Consider the following 9,761-nt stretch of genomic DNA (forward strand, 5'->3'; position numbering starts at 1 on the left):
TTTCCTCCCCTCTAAAACCACCCCACCTGGAACCTTCTCCTCAGCAAATAACACCTCCATTCTTTCAGTTGCTCAAGCCAGAAGTCTTGGTAACCCCAAGCTGCCTTTCCCTCATAGACCACATCGAAACCCACTTGCATATCCTATCACTTCTACCCGCAAAAAAATCCAAATTCCAATGGCTTCTCACCTCTCCCCAATCCACTATTATCAATCACTTATTCTCCTGGGTCACTTTGTAACTCTGTCTCCCTTGCCCCCCTACTGTCCATTCTCAACACAGCAGCCAAAGCAATCTTGTTAACCCTGCCTTCTTCACATCATGTCAGAACCTCACGATGGGGAGCTACCTCACTGCAGCAAAGCAGAAAACCGTTCAATGGTCCTGCACGATCTGCCCTCTTGCCACTGTCTTACCATCTCTCTCTGTGGCCTCACCTCAGTTCTAGCCTCCTCTAACCCACTCCTCCTCCAGCTCCAGCCCCCCCAACCTTCCCTACACTTTCTTCCAGCCATGCTGGTCTCCTTCCTAGTCCCCCCTCCCCCAGTTTGATAGTCCTTTGTGCTAACTGTTCCTCTGCCTGAGTGCTCCTCCCCTATCTGAGAGCCTTGCCCCATCAGGTGTCTGTTCAAACATGAAGTTATCAATGAGGCCTTCTTTGATCAAGCTGTTTACGCCAGTCACCACCCTTCACACTCATTCCCCTCGCTGAATTTGTGTCTGATACTCTGTGTCCTGTTGACTATGCCCCTCTTGCCTCCTCTCCATGAGCACATAATTATTAATAGAGACTTTTGTCTCTTATTTCCCTCCCTATCCTCTCTGCCCCATATAACAGGCATTCAATAAATGGCTGGCATTAGGGTGAGAACAACAGTCCTCAAGAGGCAGCCTGGACCTGAGAATGGAGACCTGACCTTTTTTTGGGGGGGGGGCTTTTTGAGACAGGGTCTCCCTGTAGCCCCAGCTGTCCTGGAACTTCCTATGTAGACCAGGCTGGCCTTGAACTCACAGAGATCTGCCTGCCTCTGCCTCCCGAGTGCTGGGATTAAAGGCGTGCGCCACCACACCCAGCTGAGACTTGACTTTTAACTCTAGCTTTGACACTATTTGTGTGACTACTAAGCCACAGGTTGTCTATCTCTAGGGTGTGGAGAACTCCTACGGTCCTTTGCTATAAGCAGCATTCTAGAATATGTGTGACCACAGCATCAACCCACTTCCATATTGTGGAACTCAGGAAGAATAGACAGGACCCTGGGTGAGAGAGGAAAAAAACTGCACTTCTTGCCGGGCGTGGTGGCACACGCCTTTGATCCCAGCACTTGGGAAGCAGAGGCAGGCAGATCTCTGTGAGTTCAAGGCCAGCCTGGTCTACATAGTGAGTGACAGGATAGCTGGTGCTACAGGGAGACCCTGTCTCAAAAAGACCAAAAAAAAAAAAAATTGCACTTCCAGGCAAGACCTAGATTGGGTCTTCCATGGCTTTGAAATGAAAAGCAAGTTTCTGGTTTGGCTTATCACAGTTCTGAGGTCCCAGGTGAATGGGTGAACGGTCCAGCCCCACCTGCTGGGTGGGGACAAGTAGAGGTCTGACCACTAGTCTGGGCCTCTATCCATGGAGCCTATCCCTGTGAGAGCATCATGGGAGCAAGCTGGGTACAGTGGCACAGGCCTATGATCCCAATGTTTGGGAGGCACATGTAGGAGGATCAGGAGTTCAAGGCTAGTCTTGGCTACATAGTGAGGTTGAGGCCAGCCTGGGCTACACAAGACCCCATTTTAAAATGATAAAGGACCAGCTAGGTGTGGTGGCGAAGGCTTTGATCCCAGCACTAGGGAGGCAGGTGGATCTCTGTGAGTTTGAGGCCAGCCTGGTCTACATAGTGAGTTCCAGGCCAGCTGGGGCTACAGGGAGACCCTGTCTCAAAAACACCAAAAGAAAAAAAATAAATAAAGGACCAATAAAAAGAAGAATCAAGGCAGGAGTTGTGAAAGGCAGGCTGGAGAAGGCCTAAGTGACTGACCTGGCCACACAGCCCTCAGGGGGTACTATAGGTGGTTAAGCCTCCCTGCAGACCTCAGTTATTCCCCCCAGCTCTTGAAGTCAGAGCTGACTCAGGGACACAGTGGTCTGCCTTTTGGCTGAGGGCAGCCTGGTCCTCCTCCCTTTTCTGGGCCTTTCCACAGATCCCTGCTTGTTTTCTCCAAAATAAATGGGCTGAGCATATTGGGCTGGCAATAACCCCTTGAAATCAGTTGTTATCACAGTTAACAACCAGTTTGGCTTCGGTTCAGGCTGTTAACTATCAAACCACTAAGTGCGGTAATGATTGATTCTTGGCCAGTTGCAGCTTGAGTGGGCTGTAAAACCCCATTAGTGAGGGCTCTGTGGAGGCAGCAACTCAAAGATAAACAAATTGGTGGGTGCTCCAGCCTGGCCTCCTCCCATTGCTCTGTGCTCAACTCCCATGGGTCCTTGGCCTAGGGGCCTACTAGAATCAGTTCCTTCCTAAAGCCTTAGGCAGCCTCAGAAGCAAGTTCCTGCCCTCCTGCTCACCTCTCCTGCCTCTCAGAGGGCATCTATTCATTCTGTAGAGGTAGATCTAGTCCTCTGCACTGTTCACCTCTACTACCTAGATTCGAGTATGGCCCAGTTCCCTCCCCGCACCTCTGAGGACTCAAAAGTTCCCAGACCAGAGGCCTGAGGTTTAGCTTTGGTCTAGCCACTGACCAGCCTTGGCCCAGCCCAGCCCCACTTTGTAGCCAGGATCACAGGCAGAGAGCCTGACATTTCACCACCCCTTAGACTCCCTCCCACCCTGTGGCTTTCCCCAGGAACTGCTCTCAAACAAATGAAATGTGGGTAATTACTGGGCTGGGGGCTGGACAGGCGACTGAGCAGATGAAAGCGTTTCCTGGACGGTCTCTTCATTTGCATGGCATCAGAAGCTGCTCAGAAGGTGTGACTTTTCCCACAGTGAGACCCCAGCTCCTTGCACAATAAAGCCAGGCTGCTCACCCAGAATTAATTAAAGGGGGAGGGGAACAGAGGAAAGGACTAGGCACCAAGAGCTGGGGGAGCTAGAAGATATCTGGAGCCCCCTTCTCATTCCCCCAGTGGCTATGTACCTGAAGAACCCCACTCTATTCAGAGTCCTCACTCCCTCCTGCAGGCCTCAGGACAGGGTGGCTATGGCCTAAGGCATCCTCAACCTCTCAACCCCAGACTTTCCACTGAGTCTTGGAAGTCCGGACCCACCTGGACAGGCTGAGCTTGGGGCTTGGGCTGCAACTCTGGAACGCCCACATGTTTAGGAAGCCTTTGACTGCTCTGCCCCATACCAAGTGAGGTGCCAAAGAAGAGAGGCCTATAGGGAAGAGGTTTCCAGACTGTCTTAGTACTTGGACTATGGGAGCAGCCAAAATGGAAGGCCTGACTTGTGAAGAGTGGGCCATTTCTGGGCACAGGAGATCTGCTTCTGAGCCTCCTTCAATATGGCCTGATGTTCAGCCCCAGAGCCTCCTTTCTGATCCTGTCCATGCCTAGATCCTCTTCCTGGACAACAGTGCTCTGGGCTTTTCAGGAGCACCTGAGCCCAGCACTTTCTGAATTCTCAGTCCAAATCTCCCAAAGTTAACATTTGTTTCATGTCACAATTGTCAACCAGTCCCCTCCACACACTTCCATTTTGGACATTGGCAGCTGCTCTTTTCTTTCAGTTTTGGAGCCTGCTTCTCAAAAGAACCAGTTCTGGAGTCTTTGACTTGTTACTTATGCAACTAGATCTACAGAAAGCCATTTCCTTAAGGACTTGCAACCCCATCAATCACAGGCTGAGGGCTCCAGCCTGTTCATCATTCTGGCCTTGGGAACTGTTAGCACAAGGTGGTCCCTACCTGAGAGCTTCAAGACCAGCTCATATTCTCCTCTGGTCCTTTGTCCTGCTGCCTTACCAGGAAACAACCCCTGCCCCCAAAGACAGTGAAAGGCTGGCAACAGGAGTCTTTAAGACTGGAGGGTGGCAACCTGCAGCTGGGGCAGCACAGTGAGAAGGGGCTAACCCCTGCAGGATAAGTCTCCAATACACATTTCTATTATGCAAGTTAAATAAATATTTCAGTTATTTAATAACAACTAGTACACAACCACCTCACTTACCCCGCCCCCCAAGGGACTGACCTAGCTAGGCTGCATCTTTTGCTCCTTGCCCCTATGTGGGGCACAGAGTAGCCAGGGCTGGCCTAGCCCGTTGCCCTGCCAGGGCTAGGACCTCAGGAGCCCGCCTGCAGTAGAGAGCCCTTCATTCACCCCAGGGAGTCTGGTGAATCCAGTCTTAGGTCATTAATGGGCTTTCCTGAGAACTAAGAAGACAGACGCCACAGCCAGTGAAATACAAAAATAGAGCCTCTCTTTTGTTTAAAAAACAACAACAAAAAAAAACCCAACAGCAAACAATATCCACAACTTAGAAGGCAGCTCCCCAGCTCCTCCCCGGCCCTCGCGGTGCAGCCCGCATCTCCTCGCAGGAGTGCATAAGCTGGGCTGGAGTTTCCCCGGTCCGCGACTGCCGGGGGAGGAGCCGGGCGGCCGCCTATCGGGGCTCCGGGGCCCAAGTCCTCTGGCTGCCGCGCAGGCTGCGCGTGAAGGGCGGGTAGTTGAGGAACTCGAAGCGCAGGCTCTGCTCGGTGGTGTGATGGCCGCGGGGCAGCCTCTTCATGAAGTGCACCTCGCGCTGGTGCTGGCGCGTCTTGGAGCCCTTGCGGGGCCGACCCTTGCGGGTAAAGGCCATGTACCAGCCCTCGTACTTGGCGTTCTGCAACGCCGTGTAGTTGTTCTCCAGCACGATCTCGGTGAACACGCAGTCCTTGCCTTTGCCGTTGTTCTGCAGGTAGTGGGGGGGGGGGGCAGACGTGGCTTTACCGAGCCTCCCCTCCCCAACTCCATGCGAGGCAGAGGGCTAGCGGCCCCAGACAGCAGGTGGACACCCCAGCAGATGGTGAGGGGAGTGGGAGCCCGGCCCCACCTCCTACCCGGGCACCCGCTCTCTAATCCCTCACAACCCGCAGCCCACCCGGCAACTTCCTGTCCTCCTGGGCAGCAGTGACACATGGCTGTCTATGGATGGGCTGGGCCCAGGGCAGAGAGGCAGGCAGAGGGGCCTAAAGCCTGCCTGCTCTGGCCTCCTGCCCACCAGTCTGGCCGGGGTTGCCCAAGTTTCTCCACCTGCCTCCCTCAGCTCCTTTGGACTCAGGCTCAGGCCTGGGATAGCCACATTATGGGGGAGGGGAGGTCTGGGAGGGTCTCTGAGCCCCAAGCCCTGAAGCCTAGGAAGCGGGGAGCTCAAGGCTGGAGAGGAGCCGTGACTAATGGGGCCATTTCAGTGCTCGCCCGAGGGGCTGGGCCTGCGGCTTACTGAACATTCCAAATGCTGGTACCATGTAATTGGACATAATAGCAAAGCAATTTGGCGATTTGTTAAAAAGATATATGGAATTTGCCATCACTACCCCCCAACCCCTTCCCTAACCTTCCTCCTTCATCTTCATAGCTTTTCCTTTCTCAAGCTGTTTTTTCCCCCCCTTACTTCCCCACCCAATCATTAGGCACCCCCAAGGTAACCAAGGCACCACCATGCCTCTCCACCCACCTTGTTGAGATGGCAGCACAAAAGTGTACTGGAGAAGCTCTGCCAGCCCAAGCTACCTCCTCAAGCCCCAGTGCACATTTCCCTTCTGGGCCTCACCTTGGCAATCAGTTTCCCTTTCTTATTCATGCAGATATAGAGACCAGTCTCTGCTCCTCGAACTCGAACTCTGCTCCCAAAGGTATCAGTCTCCACGATGAGCTTTGCTGTCAGGGAAGGTATAGAATGGTCACTAGAAGACCTCTGACCCTTGACATTCTACAGCTTCACCCCAGACAGCCCAAGGATGTGTCTCATCCCTGAAACTACACTAAGGGCTAGGAACAGAAAACAAGCTCCAGCCCAGAGCTTGTGCTAGGCAGCAGCCTGAGAAAGACCAACTGGTTTCTCTAGGCCTCAGACCCCACTTTGGGGCTTACCAAGGGGCTGAGACACATCACAGTTTACAAGCCCAGTTCCATAGAAAGGTTCTGGTGCATTAAACTGAGAAGCCAAATCTCCATTCTTTTACCCCTCTGCAAGCTAGAAGCCAGCTTTTAGGTTGAGATGTCAAATAAAATTTCATCTGAGGAGATTCCACAGCTACTTGAGAGATCTCTGAGCATCCATCCAACTTAGAATGTCTGAACACATGCCTCACATCTCTAAAACCAATCCCAGGAGTAGGGGAGCACTAAGGTCAGCAGAGCAGCTCTCACACCATCTAGCCTGTGACTGCTCACTCTCTTCACATAGACACAAAAATGGAGCCAGGGGCCAAAGTCCACAGTCTGTCCTCTTGTCATCTGGGAAATGCAACTGTTACTTCCCTTCCTGCCTACCTCCTCTTGGACCCAGCCAATCTGCTCCTCCTTCTCATGCCTGCCTCCTAGAACAAGAGGTAGCTGCTTCACAGGACCAGAAAGGAAGCTGGCTGGAGAAGGAGTGAGACGACCCTGCTCTGAAGATTCCAGTACCAGCTGCGCTGATAGGGACACAGTGGGTACCTCTGCTCCTTCCTGGGCCCTAATGTAGCAATTAGGACATCTCTACTGTTCTCCCCAGGCTTATACACCTTATGCAACTGTTCTTGGAGCCTTAGACTCCTACTTCTGCTCTGCAGGCATAGACCAGAAAAAGGGGATGCCTTGTCTCAGTCTGATGCCTGAAGACCAATTCCATCACTGGTCTCTCCTTCCCACCCCGAAATCCAAGGATGCTGGGCCATTTGCTCCAACAGAGTAAACTCTGGAGGAGCCAGGCATTGGTTCCCTTTCCTAGTTGGGAAGCTGAGAAGGGCAGCAAGCAGCCAATTTGGAGGGACAAAGGGCCTGTAGGCCGGCTCTGCCAGCCCAGCAGGGGAGCTGGGCCACCAAGCAGGCTATCCCCACCCCCACCCAGAGAACCCCCCCCCACTTCCCTTCCCAAGTCAGATCTGGGGAGCCAGGCTGCGCAGTTTACAGCGGCTTTCCAAGCCCGCGTTTTGAAAGCTTAACATTTTCAAACCTATTCTTCCACCCCAGTGACAGATTTATCCCAGGAAAATTATGTCTTTCTCCAGCTTTGAAGGGAAGTCAGCTACGTCGATGCAGAAAAAATGCAGCGAGACATACTCGATCCCCCAAACTGGCTCAAGAAGAGGAGAAAGCATTCAGGAAATGTTAAAAAAGGTGAAAGTAAGAAGAGTTTTAATCGCTCTGCCAGACATGGGGGTCTCTCCAGAGATTCCTAGAGAACAATCTTGAACCTCTTTTTTTTTTTTTTTTAACATTTACAGACTTGTAACTCCTTTCAAACTCCACATCTCAAAAAAAAAAAAAAAAAAGGCTGGTTCTTTTTCTGTTTTATATCATTCTTCATTTTTCTTCTCAGCTTTTAAAATGCCTCACCTTTTTATTACATTTTAATAGAGTCTTCCTTTCTCCTTTCATGCTTGTTTAACTTGGTCATTATTTAAAGGTTTTTTAGACTCAGAATAATCGCTCTCTAAAAAAAAAAAACCAGCCGCCCAGAGGGTTTGCCTTCCTCTTGGTACATCCAGGACTCTGGAAATTGGCTACATTTCAAGGCAGGAATATTGAATGTTTTAGAAATCAATCAGTCCTCAGCCTTTGCGGCAGCAGCTCCCGGTACCCTGCCACCCCACAGGGATTCGGGAGCCGCCGCAGTCCCCCTGGGGTATCGACTGGTGGAGCCGGGAGTCTAACTTCCAGGCCTAGCCCTCCTGTGCAATTGACCCTTCTGATCAAAGAACTTAAGCGTTCGTAGTATCGCCCTTTTCCAAGCTGGGAGATTTCTCTACCTTTTCTTTCCCACTTTCCTTTTGTGGGCCCTGGCGACATATCCTCTTTCAAGCGCTTCCCTTAAACCTGGGCCCCCTCTCCTGAACCCTCTGCCTCCACCTGCAGCTGGGAAGAGGTGTATGAAGGGGGAGGTGTAAGGGAGACTCCTGGATTCATTCATTCGAGGGCCAGGGAAGAGAGGGCACCTGTGGGCCAAGTCCTCCCTAGGGTCCCTTCTCCAGCGCTTTCTCCAGCTGACCCTCAAGGCACTTTTTGCCTTAACTCCTTCCCTTCTGAGTGGAGTTGGGGACCCCGCAGGCCTCCCTGGCCAATGCAATTGGGGCTGGTGATGGGCGGCGTGGTCCACAAAGCTACCTTTCCTCTAAAATGAGGCGGGAGCAGTGCGCCTTACCGAAGGGGTCTCCGTCTTCTGCCATGGCGTTGATGCGCTTGTTGGCCAGGACCTGCACGTGCTTCCCGCTGGTGCGGCTGTAGAGCTGGTAGGTCCGGATGAGGCGCCGGCTGAGCTGATCCGTCACCAGGCTCTGCTCCCTCACATGCTGTGTAAAATTAGGTGAGGACTGAACAGTTACCTTTAGGAAATTGAAAAATATACAGCACGCCATTATAATGCTACTCCGCCCAGGGGCCCAAGTGGCCCCCATAACCCTGACCCCCCTCCCGCTGCGCCAGGCAGCCAGCAGGGACTGGGGGAATCCCCCCAACATGCCGGCTCAGGCCACCAAACCCCGCGGGGAAGTCGCACAGTCCCAGCCCAGGATGGATGAACCCGGGATGAGGAGAATTTGGACCCACCTGTTGGGAAACACCCTGGGGCTCCCGGCCAGCTCGGAGCAGGGAAGCGGGCTCCCTGCCCAGCGCAGGCCCCCCGCCCGGGCCTTCCTAGAGGAGCAGGGTGCTTTTAAGTAGCGAGGCAGCGCTACCCGACCCGTGACATTTATAAAGACAAATTTATGGAGCAAATGTTGAGAGCGCAGAGGGCCTAGACATATGATCGTTGGCCCAAACCAGCCACAGGTCTCCCCAGAGGGCAGCGGAGAGGATCCGTGCTGCAGTCATCCCGATTTCCCCTGACCACAACTATCCCCCCGACTCCAGCTTCCCCTCTCCCCTTCCTCAGAGGCCAGGTGTGGCTGCCTGTAGAGTTCCCATCCACCCGAACGGCTTCAAACCCTTGGTTCTAGTCTCTCCACTCACTCGCTGTGTGATCTTAGGCAGGGCACTGCCTCTCTGTGCCTTAGCTCCCTGCTCAGGGTAGTTTGGAGTAGGATTTGTAAAATTCCTTCCAGCCCTGCAGCTCTGGCCCTAGGGGGGGTCCTCCTGCCCCTGCTCGACATTATCAGCCGGGTCCCCCACCTGCCCACGCGGGCCCCCAGCCTCTGCGCCGCGCTCCTTACCTGGGCTTGGAGGCAGAGAACCAGTAAGTGCAACAGCCTGTGGGAGACAAAAGCGGGCAGGAGAGAAGAGCCGGGTGAGCGCAGAGGGCAAGGCAGGAGCTAGCCGACGGGGACGCGGGGGCGACCGCAGTACTCACAGGCAGCTCAGCGCGGAGCGGGGGCTGCCCATGGCGCGCGGCCCCGGGAGCACCGAGAGCCCAGGCGCGATCACGCCGTCCCGCGGGCGGCCGCGGGGTGACGAGCCAAGGAGGCGGAGGCCGAGGAAGGTCCGGGTGCGGGAGCCCAGCGGTGATCCCGACGCGGCTCTGCGGGTCTCGTGGAATGTCGTGCTCGCAGCGCGCGCCGATCCGCTCTGCGCCGCTGCTGGAGCCGGTGGCCGCTGGCTGCTCAGGAGCCCGAGCAGGCGGGAGGGTAACGGGCCCGCGGGGTGGGT

At 54.0% G+C, this 9,761-nt stretch overlaps 1 protein-coding gene across 4 annotated transcripts; it reads right to left on the bottom strand.

The window, feature by feature from the left end:
* Window positions 1–4,394: 4,394 nt before the first annotated feature.
* Window positions 4,395–9,707, bottom strand: Fgf8 (fibroblast growth factor 8). Of its 4 annotated transcripts, none has more exons than XM_008845603.2 (6): window positions 9,466–9,707; window positions 9,329–9,365; window positions 8,727–8,813; window positions 8,323–8,503; window positions 5,749–5,855; window positions 4,395–4,887 (listed from the first exon to the last, which is right to left on the bottom strand). In XM_008845603.2, the coding sequence occupies exons 1-6, from the start codon at window positions 9,495–9,497 to the stop codon at window positions 4,597–4,599; spliced, it is 735 nt and encodes a 244-aa protein (XP_008843825.1). In that variant the 5' UTR covers window positions 9,498–9,707; the 3' UTR covers window positions 4,395–4,596. The 4 variants fall into 4 exon arrangements, with proteins under 4 accessions (XP_008843825.1, XP_008843829.1, XP_008843828.1 ...); XM_008845604.2 differs by having other exon boundaries at window positions 4,414–4,887; window positions 8,323–8,470; XM_008845607.2 differs by lacking the exon at window positions 8,727–8,813 and having other exon boundaries at window positions 8,323–8,470.
* Window positions 9,708–9,761: the final 54 nt, after the last annotated feature.

The sequence above is a fragment of the Nannospalax galili genome, unplaced genomic scaffold, assembly GCF_000622305.1.
Source record: "Nannospalax galili isolate Female #2095 unplaced genomic scaffold, S.galili_v1.0 scaffold161, whole genome shotgun sequence".
Taxonomy (NCBI): Eukaryota; Metazoa; Chordata; class Mammalia; order Rodentia; family Spalacidae; genus Nannospalax; species Nannospalax galili.